The sequence below is a fragment of the Triturus cristatus genome, chromosome 10 (assembly GCF_964204655.1).
Source record: "Triturus cristatus chromosome 10, aTriCri1.1, whole genome shotgun sequence".
NCBI lineage: Eukaryota > Metazoa > Chordata > Amphibia > Caudata > Salamandridae > Triturus > Triturus cristatus.
The window spans coordinates 1,017,505,084-1,017,531,366 of NC_140593.1; the positions used below are offsets into that span (position 1 = coordinate 1,017,505,084).

General features: G+C 42.4%; 1 protein-coding gene across 1 annotated transcript in view; it reads left to right on the forward strand.

Moving 5' to 3' along the window:
* TECPR1 (tectonin beta-propeller repeat containing 1) overlaps nucleotides 1-26,283 on the forward strand; it is a 428,679-nt gene that overhangs the window by 50,395 nt on the left and 352,001 nt on the right. Inside the window, exons 3-7 of the mRNA XM_085629008.1 lie at nucleotides 1,160-1,342; nucleotides 4,846-4,968; nucleotides 10,814-10,939; nucleotides 13,015-13,189; nucleotides 25,298-25,398. Coding sequence (XP_085485134.1) covers nucleotides 1,160-1,342; nucleotides 4,846-4,968; nucleotides 10,814-10,939; nucleotides 13,015-13,189; nucleotides 25,298-25,398 — 708 coding nt within the window. The remainder of the gene's footprint in view (nucleotides 1-1,159; nucleotides 1,343-4,845; nucleotides 4,969-10,813; nucleotides 10,940-13,014; nucleotides 13,190-25,297; nucleotides 25,399-26,283) is intronic.

Here is a 26,283-nt window from a genome sequence, read left to right on the forward strand (position 1 = left end):
TTGAAAATGCAATAGGTCTCGCCTTTGATTAAGTTAAAGCCATTTGCTTTGCTATACAATACGGTTAGCAAAGCAAATGGCTTTAACTTAATCAAAGGCGAGACCTATTGCATTTTCAATGCTTGTTTAATACTGTTATGGATTGTGTTTGGTTAATAGCACTGGCAATTTGATATCTTTTCTGATGTTTTAGGAGGTTTGTGTTATGTTCATTTCATGCTCAGTTTGTCATTCATTTCCTCTTATTTATTTTTGGGACATCACTCAAGAACTGACCTTAAGCCGTATATCTATGCATAACGTGAAAAAGAAGGGCACATTCCAAAGAGTATTTTAGGATTTATTTCTGGAATGTACATCCCGTCAAATGTTAATCTCTAAAGTGCTCCAAGTTGTCTTCAGAGTGGAAGAGCGATGCTAATTAGTTGGCATGGACTCCCACCAGTTTTATGGTTTTACCTGAAAGCAAGCAGTTTTGGTTGTCTTCCAAAAACGATTAGGAAATGCAGTGCTTCGTGTAAAACTGCCCACCTACTTTAGATATAAAGGAATGCCACTTCATTGATAGAATAATGGCATTCTAGGCATGTCTTGCTTTTTTCTCCTTCTTAAGAGTGACATGGAAGATTCATTCTTCTTCTTGCATTCATTTGCGTTGAAAAATTCTACTAGAATCAAAGATGCCAAACGTTTGGTACCCAAGCCCCATCTTGGCCATGTTTAGACATGTGTTCCTTTTTTAATACTGTTAGGGATTGTATTTGGCTAGTAGCGATGGCAAGTTGATATATTTTCTGTTGTTTTAGGAGGTTTCTGTTATATTCATTTCAATTGACAGTTTCTCATAAATTTCCTATTATTTATTTTTGGGACATCTCTCAAGAATTGACCTTAAGCCTTATGTTTAATCACTATCTCTTGGCATAACCTAACAATTAATGGCACATTTCAAAGAGGAGTGTAGGATTTATTTCTGGAATGTACATCCCGTCAAATGTTACTTGGCTTATAAATCATTTTTACAGGAGAAAAACATCAAACTATTTTACAAATGAAATAGATGTCTTTTTCATCTATGCAATATTTTGAATATTTCAATTGATCTGTTAGTGTGTTGGAAAATTGAAGACATTGTCTGCACATCTCCCATTTGTTTTAGCGCTGGAATCCAGTGACAGGTTTTTGTGAGAAGTTAATGCCCAGTGACCGTTGGCAGTGGAGTGATGTCACCGGTTTGAAACATCAACAGCTTGACAGTTTTGAACTGCCCTCGCCACATTGGGAGTGGGAATCTGATTGGTATGTGGATGAAAACATTGGAGGCGAGCAAACAGAAAAAGGAGTAAGTGAATGTAAGAAATTGATATGTTGTGAAACTAAATGGGAAAAAAGTAGTATTTCTGTTTTATCATTCAGCACGAGAGCCATACATTTATTTGTTTCAACTTGTAATCCATCTCAGTTTTATAGTAACAAAGCCATTGCAGTCCCTAAGATCGGTAGTGGTTGTTGTGAGATTGGACAGTATTCTGTGTTGAAGACTATATCTGCAGCTATCCTCTATGCAAAGCTACCATTATAATAATGCACACTTGTTCAGTGATTGAGTGACAGTGAATATGATTCAGACTCCTCCCCCAGAATTGATTTTAACTGTTGTATCTCTTCACAACTTTTTCCACTTGCTATTGAAACTTCAAACTAAGTGTTCTATTATGGTTGATAAACATTGAAACCCCTATTAACCAGTGAGTTGAGCTGGGCAGCTGACAAGTCTCCATCCTATGGCTCCAATTTTAAGATTAGGCCAAACAGTAAAGATTCCATGCTCATTGTCTCAAGAAACTTTCCAAAGTGGACTAGATTTCACAACTTGTTCTTAAGTTTAATTTGTGGAATATTCAATTACTCAGGGTCTGGCCTCAGCAGACATTATGAATTTGCCTCTTCTACCTAGAAAACTGTGTCCTAAATTGGAACACTCACAATTCTCAAATATGTCAGCAGTTTGCTTTTGTACCAACTGGTTATGGGTACTGCTGAAATAGGCCAGGTAATTCAGTTTTTCAGTGATGCTGCTCCTATATTCTTGGCAGTGTCATTTCATTATCACTGCAGCTTAGAATGTTTTGTAAGTCAGTGGTGCTGCTTAAAAAGCTTTTAGAGGGACATTATTCTATAATGTGGACTTTTCATTACAGTGATCTTCTTGTTTCTCACTTCATATGAAACTTATCACCATTCTTGGTGGTGGCCGAATAGGTAAAATCTAATGGTGGACGTGGTGATTTAGAAAAAAAACAATTCTTCTCTGAATGACAATCTTCAAATGTAATGGTGCTTCTTCTGCCTTTATTGAACTGATTGGATGGAACAATGTGATTTATAGTTGAATAAGGCACCCCTTATAGTTGATACCGGTTTATTTTATCTTCATTTTCTTCTGGTATTATTAGGTAAGCTATTTGTAGGAAATAGTAAATATTCATTTTTTTATCAATTGCCAGAGTCACAGTCTTTTGCCATTTAATTGTAAAACATCTTACCTTAAACAATAAGGCTGATGTTGATGAGTTAAGGGTGGGATAGAGGAGGGAAGAGCCTAGCAGGGTTCTTAGGGAGATTGTAGTGGTACAAAGAGGTTTGCAATAAGTCATGCTGGTTCTTTTTCTTAAATATACATTATAGTTGCCATTTATCCAGTGTTAATTTGGGATGTGCGTACAAACGGTTGACCCTTGAAATCCTCTATTCTTTTACCATACGTAAACTTTCAACAAAGTGACCTATATGCACGACAGTGCAAAAGTGGCTAAGTGAATGAAGCTGTCCTCTTTCTATATTAGTTTGTTGTTCAGTAAGATGAAGGCATTCTCTTTTATATGTACCTCAGGGTTCATGCGGTTTGAGAATGCTGAATTTGTAAGAATTTTCTGGGTCATGATATTTATTTCTGCAGCTAACATGATACAGTACTAAGCATTTCTCTAAAGGTTTCTCATTTGGTTTTAGCTTCTAAGCATGCCACTGGTTAAGCCAAATCTAGTTGTCTTTTTTTCTGCTTTCAACAGGAAGAATGTGACATGAAGGTATTCCCATTTCTATGTATACTGTTAGGAGCGATGATGCTAACGTAGGTTTAATCTGTGTTTTTCAGGGGCGAGGATACTCATTAGCAATCTATGAGAGATTAACATTACAATTAATGTTTCCTAGGAATCTCAGATTTTGTTCTAGAAACGTTATTAGCCTTAAATATTGTTTTATTTTATTCTTCAGGTATACGACTTATCAGCTGATGAGTCCTTGCATTGTCAGTATATATTGAAAGAATCATGGTCTACTGCTCATTAAGGCGTCTGAGGCTAAATCCTCTCCATGAACTTACGTGTGGAGTGGAGCACCAGAGCCCTCAAAGGACAAGTAGCCATTGTTGGTGTTAAGTCTTATATATTTGAAGGGAACCCTAAAACCTCCGTGGAATTTGTTTGCAGAATGATATGCTGAGTTTAGTTAAGCGTGCTCTAATCTGCAGGCGAGAATCCACAGGGTTTTTAATTGGGTTTTTGGTTCTGTATGGTATGCTTTGTGACTATAATATTTTAAAACATACATTGTTACCTGCAAGAGGACTTGTAGGATTAGTTCAGATAGCTGTCATTTGAGAATAAAAGATTGCTATGCGTTCCTATTAAGGAGTACGACTCCTGCTTTCGACTGTGCTTATGAAACTGCTGATTGGGACAAGGGCCATCGGCTTGCAGCCAAAAAAGGAGCCTGTGGCAGTCAGTTTAATTTTCCTATTTCAAAGAACCAAGGTAAAACTAGACAAGATTATGTTCTGGGCCGTGCTTCCAAATCAAGGTTGGCAAGCAAAGCTCCTGTTTGTTATGAGACTAACAGTAGTCCTCACCAGTTATTTGTTTGGTAGTAATGGTAACAGTCTCAAAGATGGATCTACTTCTGGTGTTGGTCAGCATCGATAGCTGTGTGAGGAATTATAGCACATCAAGCTGTGTTTTATAGGGATCCTCAACCTAGGATATGATGAAGTGGGCATGATTGATTACCTTTGGGCAGTTTGAAGAGAAAGCATGGGGCAGCATTGCAAAATACAGTGTCCTGAAAACCCTGAGAACTTAAGTAATGTTAAATTAATCATATAGGTCAAAATGTAATTTGCTGGTATCTCTCATTAACTGTTAATGCAAGGGCACGCCTCATGTAAAAAGTCTGCCACAAGGAGATGGTTATAACCTAAAATGTCTCTTGACAAGACATTTTCTGCTCTAAACAATCTTGCATGAGCAAAAAGTGAGGTGAAACAGTCTAATTCAAAAATGTGCACAAACCTAAAGGTCTCCTAACATGAGAAAATTGTGTTTCAAAAAGCATACATTCTAGGGTTCATATTATTTTTCTGAAACCATATACAAGTATATATTTTCAACAGAGCAGATTTAGAATGTGAACTTATAACTGTGCGCATCAGGTGATGAGAAGTCTAGGATTAATTACATTGATGAGTAGAAGCTATTCTTAGATCAGTGCAGGTCTCCTACATCAGAGTGACTAGGGCAGTCCTAAACATAAAGTTGTTGCTAGGTTTTAAAAACAGATAGGTCTCCATGCCTACCATGTGTAATTTCTCCAGGGGCCACTGTAATTTCTCCAGATAAACCTCTGGCAATATTCTAAATTTGAACTCTCATAAAAATGTCAGTCAAGTATAATCAAAAGCCCTTCTTACTCAAATAATAATGTAGTTAAATAATGATTGATTAGTCTCCCTGGACATGTGTTTCTGTGTGCCAACAGTTTTAAAAACATCTATTATGCTTTCAGGGCTGGACATATGCAATAGATTTTCCAGGAACCTACACAAAAGATAAGAAATGGAACTCCTGTGTGCGTCGAAGGAGGTGGATCAGATACAGAAGATACAAATCGCGAGACTTGTGGGCAAAGGTGAGCATTATTTTCTCCGGTTCACATGCTGGTTCTTGTTTGTGTGTTAAGCATAAGGGTTGTTAGACCTAACACCCTTAGGGTGGTCTTACCCCATATTTATTTCCTTTTACCTCCTGTTTTTGCTGATTCTTTGTGTTGGCCATAGGACTCTGAGTACTTTACAGCTGCTAACCAGTGCTAAACTGCATGGTCTTCTCCCCTAAACATGATGACATTGATGGGTACCTGATTGGCATATTTGATGTACTGGTAAGTTCCTTGTGAAGTGGTATACATATACCCAGGGCCTGTACTTCAAATGCTACTAGTCGGCCTGCAGCACTGATAAGTAGCCTTTCAAACCTATCTCGGGCCTGCCACTGCAGTGCCTGTGTGTGCAGTTTACTGCCACTGTGACTTAGCATCTAAACCTACTTGTCAAGCCTTAGATTCCCCTTTTTAGTGCATATAAGTCACCTCTAAAGTAGGCCCTAAGTAACCCTAAGGGCTTATATAAGTAAAAGGTAGGACTTGTAACTTTATGTTTTCAATGTCCTGCTAGGGATAAACAGCCTACTTCGTGTTTTTCGCTACTGAGAGGCCTACTCCTTTCATAGGCTAGCATTGGGAATTCCTCAATTCACTTTTAAGCTGTAGTTCCTGATCAGAGAGGAATAGCTTTTTCACGTTTCCTATCTTTGCAATGGTAATGATAAATCCTCCTTACTGGTGAAGTTGGATTTAACATTATTGTTTTAGAAATGCCACTTTTATAAGGTGGAAATTTCTCTGCACTTACTGCTCTGTGTGCCTGACAGCCTGTCTCTAGTACTTGTCTAGGGTGGTGACTGCTACATTTTGTGCATTCCCTCTAGACAGTCACAACACAGGAAGGATAAATGTGTCAGAGTAACCATCAACATACATCTTCATTCTGATGGCCTAGCCTGGGCACTATGGAAGGGAGGGGCTAACACTTCACTTGAATAGGCAGTGTCCTGTCCTCACACAAAGGATTGATTACCCCCCACAGGTAGCCTCACAGACAGGAATGTGTTGAAAGGGATACCCCCGCACTTCAGAGAGCTTCTTTAAAGTCACCCCCGCATCAAAGGCACTTTTGGGTGTAAGTACTGGATCTCTGACCCCATCGAATCAGACGCTACTGGATTTATAACTGAAATTGTGCCAAAATAACTGCTGTGCTGCCTAAAGGACTCAACTGGACCTCTGATTTGGAAGGCTCACTTTTCTGTTTGTTTTCCTGGTGCCTGCTGCTCTCTGACTCTGCTGAAGAAGAGCTGGACTCGACCTTCACGTCAAGTGATCACCAAGGGCTTATTGGCTTGCCTCCTGTTGCTTGAGAAGTCTCTACTCCTGCGCCTCTCTCCCTGGACGTGGCCCAGATACTTGCAAGACAGATTTCGATGCATCTCCTCTCTGCGTGTAGCAGAACCGCCTCATCGAGCCAGTTGCAGGTAAAAACGGTGCATTGCTTCGCAACCAGCGTTTTGCCGCCAGAGATCGATGCATCAGACAGCTTGGTGAGATTGACGCATCTCCTTGACTATGTGGCAGAATTCAGAGCATTGCTCTACGCCTCTCTACCCCGGCCCCCGTCTTCGGAACTGACACGTCACCTTCACTGCATGGAGAAGATCGATGCATCCTGCATCTGTGTGCCTCGATATCGATGCATTTCACAGGAAAGGTACTTTGTTCACCGGGGCCAGTGTGGTCCTGTAGCCGGCCGTCGCTCCATCGCGGTCAGCCTGAACTTTGACTTTGTCTCAGTCTAGCACGACCTAAAGTAACCTTTTTGGCACTAATTGTTTTTAAGCGCTTTGTTGCATTTATTACTTTAAGATCCAATATCTTAACTTTTATGCATTCAGATTTTTGTCGTTTTGGTCTTGTTTTGTTCAGAATATAATAATTTATTTTTCTAAACCTGTGTGAAGTCTTTTTGTGGTGTATTCATTGTATTAATGTGTGTGTGTGTGTGTGTTGCAAAAATGTTTTACACATTGCCTCTTTAGATAAGCCTGACTGCTATGTGCCAACTACCAGCGGGTGTACACAGGTTGTCTTTTAGTGTGTATCCAGCTTACCCTGACTAGAGTGGTGCTTCCTGTCTGGCCTAGGTGCATACCTCAGCCAACCAGGAATCCTATTTCTTACAAGGGTAACCTCAATCGGAACTATTTTAACTTTAGGTTTAGAACCAGGTTTGTGCCTCCCACTAAAGAGCTTTCCTACTGCTCACACAAAGGACCTCGCATCAGGCCTTCCCTGCCTTTTGTCACCCCAGACAGTTTGGAGCCTTGTGCAGGGAAAGGGGAAGAATTTTCCAGACCCAGTTGTGGGGTTAGGACAAAGAGTTCCCACACATAAGGACTGGTACCAGGTATAAATATGAGACCTCCAGAGCCACTAATCAGAAAACTCCTGGACCTGTAGAAGTTACAGAAAAATGATTGCCCTGCTGCCAAAGTACTTGCTGCTTGAAGGACTACCTTGCTGTCTGAGAAGGAAGATTGGACGTTCTTGTCTTCGTCCCAGGCTTTCCAGAGTGACTCCAAAGGTCAGTTGGCTGAACTCCTTGGTGAGCTACAGGAACTCAACAAGCTTCAGAGAACTCCCTGCAACTTCCCTGCTGACCCACTTTAACTGGCCCTATCTGGATGTATATGGAATTCTCCAGGTTGACCCTTCATGTTCTTTCATCAAATGCTTTTCACTTGCATATGTAATATCCATATAGTCGGTGGCTCTGATATGTTGCAACATGCGTTTTCTTAAGGGGCAGATTGTACAACCAAAGTATCTCAGACCGCATTTGTATTCAAGGACATACACTACATGTGTTGTTTCACAATCAATTTTCTGCTTTGCTCTTATAGCATTTCCTGAAGCACTTTGCTGGATTACTCAGCCATGTATCATATTTTCTATCTTCAAAATATCTGCGTACAAGTTTGTTTGTAAGTGATGGGGCTCTTTTTAAGGCAATGGAGACTGTTGGTTTTAGTTTAAGTTTCTGTCTTATGTCTGGGTCTTCAATGAGAATAGTCCAATAGTTTTGAAAAATCCTCCTTTTTTTGTACTCTGTTATAAGTTAGAATCAATCGGATTTATTGGTCTTTCTGTTCTGTCTTTGTTGTTTTTACCTCATTAGTACCTACAAATCAAAGGCCCACTTAATTTAGGAAAAAAGTTAAAGAAAAAAATTGTACTAACGCAGTACTTAGTTAACATTTTAAAAGACATATACAAATATATAAATACAGTTCCCTACCTGTCACCTATTGCTGATAAATAACCACTTTAATAAAGTGATAATAGGTAGGGAACAACAGTAAAAACTACTACTTAACTATATCTAAGGCCCTAACCCAGAACACAGCCACTCCACGCCACTGTACTCTGTTATTCCAGTGCATGCTACTTCACTGTACACTATTCCACTGTACGACACTCCATTGTACACCACTCCATGCTACACTACTGCAATGTATGCTATTCCACTCTATGCCACTGAACTATGTGCCACTCCGCTCCACTCTGTGCTATTACACTGTATGCTACTCCTCTCTATGCTATTCCATTGTACACCACTGCAGTGTACACCACTCCACTGTATGCTAATCCACTCTTTCCCACTCCATTGTATGGCGCTCCAGTCTACTCCACTGTACTGTACACCACTAGACTCCTCTCTTCACTCTTCCATTGGATGCCACTCAACTCTATGCCTCTCCACACTATCCTATTCCGCTGTATGCCACGCCACTGTATGCTACACCACTCTATGCCACTGAACTGTTCACCACTTCACTGAATTCCGCTCTACAGTAGGCTATTCCACTAAATGCAACTCCACTCTATGCCAGTCTACTGTACAGCTTTCCGCTGTACCCAACTCTACTCTGTGCCACTCCACTCTTTGCTATTCCACTCTATGCCACTTCAGTCTGCAATATTGCACTGTATGCCACTCTAGTGTACGCTACTCCACTCTACGCTGTTCCACTATAACCCACTCCACTGTACGCCACTCAAGTCTAGGCCACTCCAGTGTACGCCACTCCATTCAACACTGTCCTACTCTGCTACCCCACCATACGCCACTCCACTCTGTGCCATTCCACTCTACCACTCAACTGTGCTCCACTACACTGTACACCACTCAACTCTATGCTATTCCACTGTACGCAACATCACTCTACTCTAATCCACTGTATGCCACTCCACTGTACACTCCTTCTCTCTACATCAATCCAATGTACGCCACTCTACACCACTCCACTCTATGCTATTCCAATACACGCAACACCACTCTGTGCCCCTCCATTGTATGCTAATCCACTCTACCACACTACATTATACATCACTTCAGCCTATGCCACTCCTTTGTATGCCACTCCACTTTACACTACTCCACTTTACACAACTCCACTCTACACTGTTCCACTCTGCGCCACTCCCCTTAATATCACTTCCTTCTATGTTATTCCCCTCTATGCCACTCCTGTGTACGCTACTCCACTCTACCTTACTCCACTGTATGCCACTCCACTCTACAACACTACACTCTACGCTATTCTACTGTACGCCAATCCATTCTCAACTACTCCACTGTGTTTTAATGCACTCTACACTATTCCACTGTTTGCAACTTCACTCTATGCCACTCCACTCTTTTATGTTCCACTCTATCCCACTCCAGTATACACCACTACAGTCTATTCTACTTCACTGTACCCTACTCCACTCTGTGCTATTCTACGCCACTTCACTGTACTCTGTTGCACTGCATGCCATTCTACTATACACTACTCCACTGTATGCCACAGCGGATTACAAACCCATAGAGTTCTGTTTTCTTTTAGACAAATGTATATGTGCTCCAATTTTTTATAGCATGCTGCTAAAAATTTGTGACAAAAAATTGTAAGAACCGATATTCTTTGGATCCTGGGTATAATAATTACTAGAAAAAGAGATGGATTCCAATGGATTCATTTTTGAAGATTAGTTTTAGTGTTTAAAACTTTAGCAGAACACTGTTTAAATTGAAAAATGAAAAATGAAAAATACTGTTTATTTTGTCAGCACGTGTAATAGTTCTAAAAGAATACAAATAACAGCTGCTAACACATGAGTTATCTCTGCCTAACTTTAAACATTTTTGCGTAAAAAATGAACAGGAATGAATTCCTCAATGCCCAACAAAGCCTGACTGTGTGTTGTGAGGTTGCAGCGCTTTAGTGATACTCTTTGTGAAGTATTGATAACTGTGAGAAACAAACTATACTAAGACAATGGCCGTACATATTTCAGAGTAAGGAAACCTGTTTCAGTCAGTCTAGTCATGAACACCAAACAATGGTCTAATGCAACCCAAGGTCTGTGGGGCGGATGGTTTGACCCTCCATGTAACTTAGATGGGTGGGCTAGAGGAAGCACTTGTGTTATGTGTCCCTGGGTATTTATGGAACGTGTGGCATTTACCTGGAGATATTGCCAGAGTTACTCATAGGCATGTCACATGCAATAACTATGTGCCCATCATATGCCACTCAAGTTATCTTTACTTTTTGTACCTTTTTAATCGCTTTCATACACCTTTGTACCTTTCTATGCCTCTTATATGTATAGATTTGCATATGTTGTTTGACAGGGTTAGCTCAGAGTTCACTGATAATTAACTGACAGATATGACCTGTCTTCATTGTATACCAGATAAAGAGTGTGGGGTTTCAAATATACTGTTATTAGAAGCCTTTCAGAGCATCAATAGGAGGATAGGCAACCCATATCAAAGTTGATTTTTAAAAACTAATTTTTGTCTTCTTTCTAGATCCCCCCTCCTCCAGGTGGCAAGCAGTTTCCAGACCCTTTTAATGATATCACCGTGGGAGGATGGGAAATCACTGATGAGCCTGTTGGACGTTTATCTGTGTGGGGTGTTTCTTTACAAGGAAAGGTACATCTAATTTTTCAGTTTCATTTTATTTAAATTATATTTTGGAGGATGAATAATTATAAATATGGATAGACTAACTCTAGTGACAGCATAGACACTTTTTTGCCATTATGTCACTTTGATGGGCTCTACAATACTCAAAGCACTGAACATATCTGTAATGTAGAGGCTTATTCATAAAAGTACATCACGTCCCAGGATCTGCTTCTTCCCTAAGGGTCCTTTCCCTTTTTCTGATCGTAGGTAATCTGCTGGCCTAGCTAACACTCATTTGTAGTGATTATATGATCTATGTAATCACCATTGTACGGCTGGTCGGTCTGTGTACACTGTATAATGCTCTCATACCCACGGGTCATATACTCGCTTAATAAAACTCTCAAATAAGTAAACAAACAATCAATAGTGATCAATAGGCACTTCAACCCCTCATCACATGAAACTGCATTGGTCGCTTGACTATGACAAATAGAACTAATAGGTTATTCAAGACAAGGATGCTACCTTTAGGGACTTGGTATTGAGCTCTCTCATCATCTGAATAGGAACATACTGAAGGGTATCTTGGGGACATGAGAGGGTGTGTGGTGTAACAATGTAATTAACAATGCAGTAAATGAATTAAGAAAGTAACTTTTAATAAAAAAAGTAAAAATGTAGTAATTATATATCATAGAAGTAAGAAAGTTATTAAAGAAAGATAATTGTTCTCTTAGCGAACAGTGATAACTGGCCATTGCATGGAAATCAGTGCCAAAAAGAAAACATTTTAGAAAAGGTGACAGAATCCCCTTTATGGGGCTTCAGTGGATCTTGGGGCTCATGCCAGGTTTAACAACAAGTACATGCACTCAGATAGACCTGCCGGCTCCAGTCGGTCAAAGATTTTACTTTGTGAATTAGCTTTCTTTAAGGAGCAATGATCTGTCTGGTTAGACAGTTCTTCTGGCTCTATCTTGCACAGCATCTGTAGGTCCAGAAATGGTTTGTGGCGCTCTCAGTTAAACAAGAAAAACCAAAGTCAACAGCTAAAGCTATGCAAACATTTCTTTGACTGATGGAAGTGTGAAGCGTATGCTCCCCTGTGTGCTGCTACCTGCCAATGAAAACTGCACAACTCAACTCTTAGGTCCTCACACATATACTGTTCCTCAAAAAGGTAATTAAACAAACAGTAACTATATACATTTCAAGACCATGATGATGTCAATTCTATTGTACAAGACTACCATTTGGGTTTAACACGGGGACACTGAGACCGCAAACCACCAATTCATCAGATAAGAGGAACCTGCCTTACTGGTTCTGCTTGATCTGTCAGACGTTTTTGGTTCCATTGCCTATCGATCTCCCATCTGTATCATCTTAACTTGCAAGTGCCACCAGTTTCCAAGTGAAGAACGTTATCTGAACATCTCCAGAGAAGACCTGTCCTTGCAGTTCGGTCTGGACTGTTCTTGTAGGGAAAGGACCAATGCTGAATTGCATATTACTGGCTCCTGCCTGAGGTGGCATGATGAGCAAAACAAAACAATGGACTGGGATACAGCCTGAGTAACTACCAGTGGCTGAGATTCTTTAAAGAATTCCATCCTTCACATTTAATGTTTACTTCAGTACGACTCCTGCAGTGCGACAAGTATGCCCAGACGGGGATCCTGTGCTCACTGTGCCATAGAATTCAAGCTTCACCATACTGGAGAGGCCAAAATAGGTTGAGAACTGGTCCTGGCTTGCTTGAGTTCCTAGACCTAGTCTGGCATTTCGGGCTGGACTTGGAGCAGGACCAAGGCTGATTTGCGTATGACTGGGTCCTATCTTTGGAGGCGTAGTGGGATAAAAACAGACTGCGATGTGGCACCGAGTATGTACAAGTGGCTGGGAACAATTCAAGCATTCACCCATTACTTTTTCATTTATCTCTAGTGCTCTTTTCATCTGTCCCTGAAGGACAGTCGGTGTGCAAAGCCAATTGCCTCTTTTAAAACAAACATTCTACTTCATTCTTTTTCACTCTTTCCCTCACTGATGTTTTTTGTTGTTTAAATGATTAAATAATATTTTATGTACTCTAGGTTTGGTATAGAGAAGATGTATGCCACCACAACCCTGAGGGCTCCTCCTGGTCAGAAATAGAAACTCCTGGTGAAGTAGTACAGATGAGTTGTGGTCCGTATGATCTTTTGTGGGCATCTCTTTGGGAAGGACAAGCCATCGTCAGAGAGGGAATTACAAGAAACAACACCAAAGGTAAGCATTTTTCAAATCTTTTGTATGTATGTAGTATTAACTTAGATGACATGTAGCCTAAAGGTACAGTGAACCAGAGATAGGAAGGTTAGCTGTTTTTGAGAGCGGAAGAGGACTGTTAATTCATAACGTCTTTAAATCAGTGTGTCTTCCGCTTCTTCCTAAATTAGAGCAAGGTTTGGGCAATCATGATGAATATGGGGATGGAGTTCCATATCCTAGAAACTGTGTTTTTCTTTTTTTTTTTTTTTGCACTAATTTGTCTCCACTATGGTGGTTTCCTGGCTGCAGATGTACTGATAACCACCGGAGGGGGTACACTTCTCATCCTTTAAGAAATATAATTGTAGTTAAATGTTTGCTGTTTTACACAACATTTAGATATGTCATGTGAAGAATCTTTCTTTTGAAGCCACTATGAGGCATTCTACTCATACAGTAATTATCTTGCACTTGCTATGTTATTTTTACTCACAAACTGCAACACAGGTCATGATTCTTCACAGTTCCCACTCAAATCTGATTTGCTGTCAATGGTGTTAATTCTACACAAAACACTGGAAGTATGTCCGTTTTTGGCGTTACATTAAATAAATTGACCCTTAGGTCTCAGATTTGAATCTGACTTTAGTCATTACTTATCAGAATTCATTATCTGCTGACATATCCCATATCCTGAATAAAAGGAGTCATTAGCCTTGAATTCATTCCAGTTGGGCAGTGGGCATCTTCACATGAAAAACCCAATTATACATGGCACAAACTGGCACGCTTGTTGGAGATCTCAGCAGAGAAGTTAAGTATTTGCTAAACTTTGAGTCTATGTCTCATGTTAGTGGTCAAATTTGATACATATTGCTGGACAGGGTGTCTGTATGAGGCATACTCAAAACACATAAAGACGACCAGGTGGGGGTTATACAGTGTGATGGTCCAATGAGGAAATCAAAAGGAGTTTGGAATAAATGCTTCACCCACAATTTATTGTGGCATGCTGCATCATAGGCGAACATCCACACCACGGCAGCCGAATATCACAGTGGCGGCCCAACCATTTCTGTGAGTTCTTAGATAAATGAAAAATGGATTGTAGCAGGGATCCAGATAAATACAAAGATCTTAGGGTATACTCAAGGAATTCCCTTTTCATCTTCGTATTTATCTAAGAGCTTCTAAATAACTACTTTTCGATTGTGCCAAACTATCATTTGTGACAAATATTACATTCTGTTAAGTTTTACATTGTTAGTATAAATTCATACATGTGCAGTGGGCAGTAAGGTATACATGAATCTGCAGTGTGTGCAATGTAAAAATGATTGCTTTTGTTTTGCACAATATGTTTTAATCCAAAAAATGCAGGCAGTGCTCACACTGTTTGGAATTGTACACCCAAGTAGACTATCTTGAAAGTTTGATGTTGCCTCTCATGTATTTCTGACATTTTAGTAGTTCCCCTTCGGCTGATGATGTTTTACAAATGATTTATCAATAATAATTTTAAAAATGTCAGATTTTGAAACACCTGCATGCCATTAAAAACAAGTATTTAAAACATAAATGAAATCGTAGTACCTGTATCTGCTTTTTCGTCTTAATTTTTTTTATAAAGGCCCCATACATCCACTGTCATTCTGGGTACTATGTGTGACCCGTCTATCAGACACTGCATCATTGATAGTGTCAATTGACAACTACTTTGAAGAGAACAGTTCACGCTATTCCAGATTATGCTTTTCAAGGAAGAAGGAGATTGCCATCACTGCCAGTCCTTGTTTTACCACTCAAGAATTTGCTGCTTCTTCCTGCAGAGATCTTGGAAGATCCCAACAGTGATGACCTCACTCTGCAATGCCTCTTTATGTTTATGCTCTGGAAAAGTTCCTGTTTCCTGGAAAAGAGCTCTTGCTGTTCTGCTCTTGAAAAAGCCCACCCAGGATCCAACAGTCCTTTCAATTAACCTTTCTCCTTATTATCACTGGCAGGGAAAGTAGTCAAAAAATGTGTCATTTCACCACTGTCTAAATATATTGCAGAACATTAATTTCTTAGTGCTTTTTAAAGGTCTTTCATCCTAATCTGAGCACAGACATTCTATTAATTACTGCTAGGAATGATATCGGGATGATCATTGATGCGGGAGGTTCAGCTGCTCTCATTCTTCCTAATCTCTTTCCAGCTTTTAATATGGGTTTCTAAATACATTCTTGATGATTTTAGTGTGTAGGACACTGCTTTTCATTGGCTTATCTCATTCCACTGCATGGCCCCCAAGGCTCCTCTTTGAGCCCTGCACTCTTAAATATATGTGCCCCCTATGGCCACCCTCTTTTCACCTTACAGCTTGAGGGTTTATACATATGCAGATGACACCCATATCATCGTAAGACTTGATGAACATCTCAGCTCCCTCCCCGACCAGTTCAAAAGCTGTCTGTGTTTAGTTGCTATGTAGACGAGCACCAGTTCCTTGAGGCTAAACTTGGATAAGATTAAGATTATCATCTTTGGGAACCCTTCATTTAGCTTTCCAGTTGGTGGCCGAACTCCTTGTGTTTTTCTCCTTCCCACAGTGCACACAACTCAGGGTTAATTTCTGGTAGCAAACTTAATTTTGAGGCATGCATCAATGAGCTTACTTCAGCTAACTTTTTTCATGCTCCGAGTTATTCAGAAAATTACTCCTTTAGTACCTATTTATTGTTGAAAGATCTTGGTCCAGATGCTCATCATCTCAAGATTGGACTATAGTAATTCACTCTTTGTAGGACTCCCAGCTTTTCTTCTTTATAAATTGCAACTCATTCAGAACTCTGCCACTCATGTTATTCATGTGCTTAGCAGAACAACATGTATGTCCGACCGCCTCTTCCTGCTGCACTGGCTTCTGATGCACAAGTGTTGTATCTTCCAGGCTTCAGGGATTTTTACAACGTTTCATCTTCTAACTACATTGCATCACTTACTCTATGTATACTCCTGCTCGGCCACTCCACTCTAGCACTTTTTATTGCAAACATTCTTAAGTTCAATAAAGTGTTGACTGCAGGTCAGTTTTTTTCAGTAGTCACTGTCCAAGTTTGAAACGTCTCTTCCTTTGGCCATTCGAACAGAAAGGAATCTTTTGAAATTTAATAAACTGTTAAAATCTAGTTTTCTCCCTATTGACTCTTCAACCGGAGGTTTACTCTCTGTCGAGACGCCCTCTTTTTTGGGTAATCGTATAATTTACACATTTTTAAAATGCATCAACATTGTTTGTGCAGGGAGAGTGAAGAGGAGCAAACGGGGATATGATGAGTATTATAGCACTGAGGAAACATGTTTTCCAATGACAACTCTCTGCTCCATGGCCAAGACCGCTGAGTCCTTAATATTATTTTCAAGCCTGATGAAGAAATGGATTAAGAAGAAGTTGATCATGAGACACAACATGATACCCCCTTATATTTGGATAACTCCTTTATTCTTTTAGATATGAGGAAACTTTGTCCCCAAAGGTACTGTATCTACTAGGCAATCCCATTGTTCTTCCCATGGAACAGGTTCCTATTAGTGTTTTGGACTCTGTAGCAGGTTTTCAATAAAATTGCAACCTTCACAACTAGTACCAAGCAACTTGCACAATATTTGCTACACTTCCAGGGCCTAGGAGACTTCGCCTTCCCTGTCAGCCTCCAGCTTGCCTCTATGAGCCCTAGGAGGATGTAGGAGGTGATGTTAATGATAATAAAGTTGGTGATGACATCAGCAATCATGATCAGCACACTTCTCCTTCAGAGGTTCAATTAGTCTCTGTTGAACTTAGCCCTTTTTGCAGGGTCATCCCTGAACATTTTGCCTTCCTCCTGTATTTTGTCTGACCTGTTTTTGTTGGTTTTATGACTCTGGGCACTTTACCACTGCTGATCAGTGCTAAAGTGCATATGCTCTCCCTATTGTAAATTGATGTATGGATTAGTGATTCCATGATTGGTTGGTTTGGTTTACTTGTCAGACCCTAGTACAGTGCACTGAGTGTGCCCAGGGCTTGTAAACCAAATGCTGCTAGTGGGCTTGCAGCACTGGTTGTGCCACCCACAGAAGCAGCCTGTAAAAGTGTGCCTCAGGTCTGCCATTGCAGAGCCTGTGTGCAGTCTGGAACTGCCATGTTGACAGGGCAAGTGCACCCACTTGCCAGTCCCTAAACTTTCCCTTTTCTGCATATTAGTCACCCCTATGGGAGGCCCAGGGAAAAGGTAGGACATGCCCTGGTGTGTGTGGCATGTCCTAATAGTAAATTGCAGCCATTTTTCTTTTACTATTGCAAGGCTACCTGTTCCCCATTAGCCTGAATGGGCAGTTTGATTATTACATCTTATAATCCTAACTGACTTAGGGAACCAGGTAGAAATTCGAGTTTAGTATGCCTGAACTCAGAATGATAAAATACATCTTTTAGTGAAGTTGGTTTTAACATTCTGTGTTTGAAAATACCACTTTTAGAAAGTAGGTATTTTCTTGCCTAACTATCAAAGCCTGCCTCTGCTAGGTTGTGTATTCCTTGTCTGGAGTTTGAGTGACAGGGGCTGGGGGATTCCAGGAGACAGGGTGAGTCAGCACACGGCTGAATAGAAAGATCTGCATGTAGATGGGTGGGAGGAGTTGCACCTGGGACCTGAATAGGGCTGTGCCTTCCCTCCACAATGCTGGCTCCACCTCCTGTGGTGCGTCTGATGTCACTGCCCTGCACTCTGAAAGGAAAGAAGGAGTCTTGTAAACAAAGTGCTCCAGGACTGACCAGAACTGGTTTAGACTAGGCAAAGCCTCTCTGCCTTCAGAGACCAAAGAGAAACTGAGTATAAATATTGGGACCCACACCCAAGAACTTTAGATCACTTTGGGAAACAAGAAGAAACCCTTGCTGAGGAGAGGAACCAGAGAGACTGAGGAGAGACTATCCCTAAGCTTGAGGGATTGGCCTGCAGTGGTTGCCAAAGTGAGGAGAAAGGAACTTTGTGTATACTTTATTCAACTTGTGAAGGATCTCCACGGGCTTGAGAAAAGAGCTTGCCTCCTGCTGAAGTCTCAGGGACAACAGACTTCACCACCCAGCTTCCCAAGAGTTCTTTGGAAGTGCGGCTTTCTGAGGGACTGCGTGTCGCAAGGAGCTGAAAGCGCGACTCACGATCAAAAAGCGTGTCGCCAAACTGCTGCTGTCGCTTCACAATGAGAAAGCGCCTCGCATCGCCGGAGAAGAGGATCGATGTCGCAGCAGACGCCGCCGCATCACCGGGAAGCGTGTAACAGGGCCTGTCGCGGCCCAGAAGAACCGTTGAGTCATCGCAGGGTCACCGAAGCGCCTCGCATCGCCGGAGAAGAGGATCGACGTCGCATCAGACGCCGCCGCATCACCGGGAAGCGTGTCGCAGGGCCTGTCGCGGTTCGCATCATTGTCGAAGCAACTCGCATCGCCGGAGAAGAGGATCGATGTCGCATCAGATGCCGTCGCATCACCGGGAAGCGTGTCACAGGGCCTGTCACGGTCCGCATCGTGTTGTATCCAGAAGACGCCATCTTTGTCGCATTGTACCGGATCTTCATCGCATCACGCCGTTGCGTGCCGCATCGTCACGGAAGCGCAGTAAGAAACCGACACATCACCTCCCCTCTCAGAGAAGAACCGACGCATCCCCTACGAAGCAGTAGGGACCCGACGCATCACCGTTATTGCGTGTAAGGAACCGATGCATCACCTTCCCTGCAACACTTTTGTTGTATTGTGTTACGCATCTTAAGGTACATTGAACTCAAAGTGTCGCAATTTAACATCTAAAGAGAACTAAGCTAATTCTACCATTTTAAGTACAGTATTGTGGATTTTTGTCGTTTGTGGTCTTGTGATAAGTCTATATAAAGAATACTTATTTTTTTTGTATAAAACTTGTGTAGTGTCCATCTGTAGTGTTGTCACTTGATTTCTGTATGTGTTCTAATTAAAATGAACTATGCAATATTGGCCACTTCTCATTGCAGGTCTAAACAACAGCATCACTAATTAACGCACCTCAGGAGAAGGTAGAATAATGAATGTAATGGGCAAAAGATTAGACTGTGTTTGCAGCTACATCTGTCACAGTCGAATTGATACTTTCTTGAAATTGTGCCAGAGGATCAAAAGGCTTATGGTACAACCATCCTGCAGGGAGGGAGGTGTGCTTGCAACTACAGCAATAATTAGTGCAAATTTAGATGCTGCCAATTCAAATTTGAGGCATGATGCGATATTACAATGCTATGACTGGTTCTGAACCACTTCATTTATACCCCAATTGCCAGCATGGAGCTTAGGCATTCCTATTTTATGACTCTCCTATCTTTGGTCTGATGAAGCCATCCAGGTGATTAAAACCAATATTTAAAATTACAAAGCACTTACCTTACCTCCAATTCCACAATTATATCTGTCATAAAGAAGGCAATAATAAGAATGGTATAGTTTCTCAGAAAATGTCTGTGCCCAATCTGTTTGTCCATGGGGGTACCTCATTGTAGAGAGGCAAAGAAAATACTGATAACTTACACAACTGGTCCGGTTGTTTTTTCTGTGATTCGGTTCTTGTTTAACATCTGGATAAAGTGAGAGAACTTTCTGAAATGATCTTAATTTTTAGTATATTTAGAGTATGCTTTGTCTTATGGAAACAATTTTAAGTATCTATGCATTATGTACATAAATGTATACATATTTGATATCTATTGACCAATCCTCTCTAATAGCACTTTTACGAACACTGCACTTTTTTGCAAGTTATAGTTAGCTTGGTAAACTCTGGTGAATTTCAATTATTTTTTTTGTTTGTTTTTAAACATTAGTTTTTATGTTATTTCAACACCTAACTATAACATAACTTAACCTTTGTTTTTTCAGTGAAATTATATAGATTTAAAGATTGATGCATAGATACATAGCCCACAAATCCTCTTGCAAAGAAAAATACACCAGCACTCCTTTGTATGATTTATTTTTATTCAGTAAAAGCATAAGAGCTGTTTGATCGGCCCTGCAACATGTTTCGTTCTAAGATGTGGACCTTTGTCAGGAAAGCGAGCATCAATGTAACAAAAGAGAATTTGCTGAATCCCTTCTATAGATGCTAGGGCCCACTTGGATAATATAATAATAGGCGCAAGACCTCTGACCTCCTGGCCAGAGTCCCGCTCTCTGCCCAAGCAGCTCCGCTGTAGCCTCGCCTGCCGCTGCCCCTGACACCTCTCTCACAGTTAGGGATTTGAGGCCCTCCTCCACCAACAGGCTCCTGCCTGCGCCTCATCCCTGGTGGTCCAGTGGGAGAGCCTTGCTCTCCTGCTGTTCCACTATTGTCTGTCTGCGTTGTTGTGCCCGTTTTTGTCTTTGTGTCTTTTGTCTGTTTCTCCACTTAATTTTATTGTATTTTTTGTGCCTGGTTGTCTGTGACTCTGTTTTCTGCCCTTTTCATTCGTTTTGTGTGCCTGTGCCCTTGTTTTCTCCTCCGTGCCTGTTTTTCACTGTCCTTTTCCCGCTGCTATTTCCCCACGACCCCTCCCCCTGCTGTTCCCGCCTCCCAGCTGTGCTTTCAACCCCCTTTCCTATTTAATGGCGGTCGCACGCCAAAGGTAAGCCTGTCCACGCCCGTTCGCAACCAGCGCCAGAATCCCTGGATCTCCGACCACCCACCGCTACGACTCAGCCGCCCTCCTTGCCCTAGCCCAGGAAGGAACAACTGCCATCTGTCTACACCAAAATCCACCCACGACCAGTTCTCCTGCCGACACTGACGCCGAACCTTCACCACCCTCTACACCGCTACAGCGCACACCCCCACACCAAACGCCAACACCCCGGAAGCCCTGTGGTGCATCCTTCTCAATGTACGCTCCCTACATAGATATGCCGTAGAGATCTGCGACCTCCTCGACACAATCTCGCCTGACGTCACCTTCTTCACGGAAACCTGGACCAACTCCACCTCCGCCCCCGACATCGCCACAGCCTCCCTGATGCAAGATCCAGAGGAAGGACCGCCCGAGAGGAGGACTTGCCATCGCACACAAGAGCTCCCTCCGACTCACCACCTCCAGCATGAGCGCCTCCCCGTCCACCACCGACTGGCCCCATAACCACCCTACGAGGCACCCTGGTCTACAGTCCCCCGGACCTCGAACAACGATCACCACTACCATCCACGACCTCATCGCACCCCACGCCATCACCTCCATGGACTACATACTCATCAAAGACCTCAACTTCCACCTTGACAACCTCAACAACCCCAACTCCTCGACCCTCCTGGACAACCTCGCTAACCACCGACTGAAACAGCTAATCACCATCCCCACCCACATGGCAGGACACACCCTTGACCCCATCTTCTCAAGACGGACCGCCACTGCGTACACTTCCATGTCGACAAACCCACCGCCCCCAAACCTGCACACCGCCCACCGCGAAAGAACTGGAGCAAGGTCACCGAGGAGCACCTCAACTCCACCCTCAACCGCAATGCCCCCTCCACCGCGACCGACGCCAACCTCGCAGCCAAAGAAATACACAGATGGATCACCAACTGCACACACTAACTGGCACCCCTTCGCAACCCCGACAGACAGCGCCCTAGAAAGGCCACCTGGTTCACCGCCTACCTTCAAGAATGCAGATGCACCTGCAGACGCCTCGAGAAGAATTGGCGAAACAGCAAAACTTTGGAAGACCGCACCACATACACAAACGCCATGACAGAATACCAACAACTCATCAGATCAACCAAAAGGACCTTCATCCAGAACAAGATCAGCGCCAACTCCGGCAACTTGAAGGAACCCTTCAGCATCATCCAAGAATTCACCAAGCCCCCAGCAGGGCTACGGACATCACCTCCTCCCAGGACCTCTGCAACAAGCTCCGCTCCTACTTCCATCGGAAAATCAAGTCCTCTATGACAACTTCAACGAATGGACACCGGACTCCAAAACCTCTCCCTCCTCCAACAACGCCAGCCAAACTACCATCTCAGCCTAGACCTCAACCACCACCGAAAACACAGAATCAAACATGAAAGGCATCCACTCAGGAGCACCCACAGACCCCTGCCCTCTGCACATCTTCCACAGAACCGCCGCCGCCATCGCACCAGAACTACGACGCACCATCAACACCACCTACAAAACCGGCATTTTTCCCGACTACTGGAAACGCGCAGAAGTCAAGCCCCTGCGCAAGAAGCCCACCGCAGATCTTTAGGACCTCAAAAACTACCCACCCATCTCCCTCCTCTCCTCCGCGGCCAAAGTCACTGAGAAGACAGTCAATGCCCAACTAACAAAATTCATTGAAGAGAACTCCATCCTCGACCCTTTCCAATCCGGATTCCGCCGCAACCACAGCATCGAGACCGCTCTACTCGCCGCCACAGATGACATCCGCATCCTCCTCGACCAAGGCCACACGCGACCCTGATCCTACTCGACCCCTCCGCAGACTTTGACCCCGTCTCCCACCGCACACTCACCGCCAGACTCCACGACGCCGGCTTACAGGAAACTGCCCTCGAATGGCTATGCTGCTTCCTCACTGGCAGACCCCAAAGAATCAGACTGCCACCCTTCCTCTCCGAACCCACAGAGATCAACTGCGGATTACCTCAAGGATCATCACTCAGCCCTACGCTCTTCAGCATCTACATGGCCCCCTCACCACCATCATCAGACAGCACGGACTCAACATAGTCTCCTATGCCGACGACACCCAGTTCATCCTCTCCCTCACCAAGGATCCCATCACCACCAGACTCAGCTTCCAGGAAGGAATGAAGGTCGTCTCATCCTGGATGAGCAACAGCTGCCTGAAGCTTAACTCAGAGAAGACCGAGGTCCTCGTCCTCCATCCCTCCCCACTGCGTGGGACAGCACCTGGTGGGCAAACGCCCTCGGCAGCCCACCCACCCCACGGACCACGCCAGGAACCTTGGCATTGTACTTAACTCCTCCCTCTCCATGACCCGACAGTTCAATGTGGTCGCCTCCACCTGCTTCAACACCCTCTGCATCCTTCGCTAAACCTTCAAATTGATCCCCCAGAATCAAAAAAGACCATCACCCACGCACTATAACCAGCAGACTGGACTACGGAAACGCCCTCTATGCCGGAATCAACAAGTCTCTGCTCTGCAAACTCCAGACCATACAGAACACTGCAGCCAGACTAGGCATCCCTCGACAAGAACACATCACCCAACACCTGCAAGACCTCCACTGGCTCCCCATCGAGAAGAGAGTAACCTTCAAGACACTCACCCATGCCTGCAAGTGCCTCCACAACACCGGACCCCAATACCTCAACAAGAGAATCTCCTCCAACGTACCCAAGAGAGATTTCTGATCAGCCGACCTCACCCTCGACGAAACCCCACACATCCGCAGAGCCAGAACGGGTGGCAGGGCCTTCTCCTACATCGCGGCCAAGACCTGGAACGAGCTCCTGATCGACATCAGACGCACCTCTCTGCACAAATTCAGCAAGACCCTCAATACCTGTCTCTTCGACTAACCGGAGCTGCTTAACCCCATTCCCCCCGCGCTTTTAGACCCTCACGGGTGAGTTGTGTGCTTGACAGTTCCCTGATTGATTGATTTATGGTGCTGTTTTTTGCAGAATAAAATATAGTGGCTTATTGAGATGTGATAACTAGTGCATTAAGGAGTATTACACTTCACTGAGGTATATCTCACTAGACGAGTAGTAAATAATTTGAATCAAAATCAAATTGGTATTATTTGAGTACGTTTCAAGGATTGGCAGTCTGTCTTGATGACCTGCATATATGTGCTTAACTTCTTTTCACTGTTTTATTTGGAAGAAATTTAGCAAATTTTCTATGTCTGTTGTTAAGCATTGGTGCTCAATTGTCAGAGGGAGGTCTGAATGTTGGACTAAAGGTACCCACCAGATCCTGTTTTTTTACTGAATGAAAATAAAGCATACAAAGCATTTCCTCTCTGTGTGCCAGAGTGTTTTTCTTTGTCTGAGAGACAAGAGGATTTCTATATAACACGCCTTATGTGCCTGGGTCCTACTGATCACCAGCACTTGAAATTAATCTAGATATATATAATTTCGTTGTTTATTACATGTTTTGGGGTTTTTACTGCATAAAATGTGTGAAAGCCCAATTATTACATGGAACCGTGAAATACAGTTAATATTTCATGGTCGTCTGTGGAATGCAGATTACATCATCCTAATGAAAGCTTTAACATTTTTGGGGCTACTAGGTTTATGTGGCATAGCGGACCAAATTATGCAGCAAGGTTACCTAAATCATGTGGCAAAATATGGAAATTATGTTGATAGTTGCCAATATCATTTTCATCCATTTGAGCTACAAAAAATATTTTTGGTGAAATCTGTACATTTAGAAAGTTATTTTTTTTTTAAACATATTTTTATTGACATTTTGTATTTACTGTGACATTTTGCATCGTGTAACAGGTTATCAAACTACATATCCTGAGCATTAAAACAAAATGCGGTGTTCGTCATACAGTTTTTAGTCCAATGTAAATTTGGAAAGTTATATGGCAAATATTCTAAATCCATAATTAATAGGTAAACAGTGCAGCCATGTAACTGCATAAAGTAACTGACCCTCACTGTTGCTTATTGATTTCAAGAAATCTATCAATTTGTTCAAGAAGGATAAAACCTAAGCATTCTAATTCCAGTCATTGCACACTGTTAGCTGCTCTTTGAAGGAGATCACTTTTTCAAGGTACCTACCCAAAAATAAACATGTACTATAAAACATACATAAAATGTAATGTTTCTATATGGTTTAGATATTTCTAACTTGAGGTCCTGGTGACATTTGCAAACCACAAGGCAGTAGGTTGAGTGATTTGTAAATGTCACCAGAACCCATCGATGGCAACATAAGCCAGGGTACATATTTACCTGTTAAATATTATCTATATGTATTGTCCCTTTGTTTTAATGGTGTTCTGCACCTTTAATTTCCTTTGAATGTGCAACTACTATTAAATAGGAACAGCATACCTTGAAGTATCCTTAATGCAATGCTTATTTTCTGCTAGGAAGTCTTTGGACTATTGTGGAGTCCCCATCACCTGAAAATGGGATCATGCATGTGTCTGTAGGTGTTAACGTTGTGTGGGCAGTCACGAAAGATCGAAAAGTAAGTTTCTTTGATCATCAGTTTTTTAAGTTATTTACATATTACTTCCATTGATGGCTTTCTTCCTATAACTACTTTGCATACATATTCATATTATTCGCTGGTCTACATCATTACTCTGAGCCTTGGTCTTCCTCATTCCAGTACCTTACGTTCGATAAGCAAATCCATGCCCATATCAAACTCGTTAAGCCTTTTACTTTTAGAGGCTTTGCCTCCTTAGCAATATTATTGTCAGTCTCCACTGGCCACTGCTGAAAATGACAAGAGCGATTCACACAGACACGCAGCCTGAGTCCTATGGAGGTGTCCAGAGGAGTATCACAGAAGGGATGGATGTGTCGAGAAGATTGGGCCAACCAAAGAGGGAACTTGGAATAAGGAAGTTTACCAGTAAATAATCGGGTCATTACCACATCATCTGCTTCCTCATTTCAGATCTTACAGATGTGAGGATGCTCCAAGCCCAAAATCTGACTCCCACCACCCAACCACAACCTGATTTACTGCAAATGTAGGTATTTTTGATAATCCAGTATTAGTTAATAAAGTACGAGACTCTGCACAATAGCAGCTTAGCGAACTCCAAACGCCAAAGAGCACTGCTGGGATCCTTTCTTATAAGTTGATATTGTGAAACATAAAAGCGGGGTAGCCTACTTGACAGCCGTACAAAATGTGTGTAAAGGAACTCCACTCACTTCCATCAATGGTCGAATGGAGGTACCGGATGATCCAGCAAGACTAGGAAGATCTCAGGAAGGGCGAGGGGAGTGAGACACATGATTTCTCTCAAACAGGCTGCCAGGGGACAAAACCAACAAACAAAACAAAACCAACCACGGAACTTTAAGAGTCCAGGAAACTACAAATGACCTCCTACTG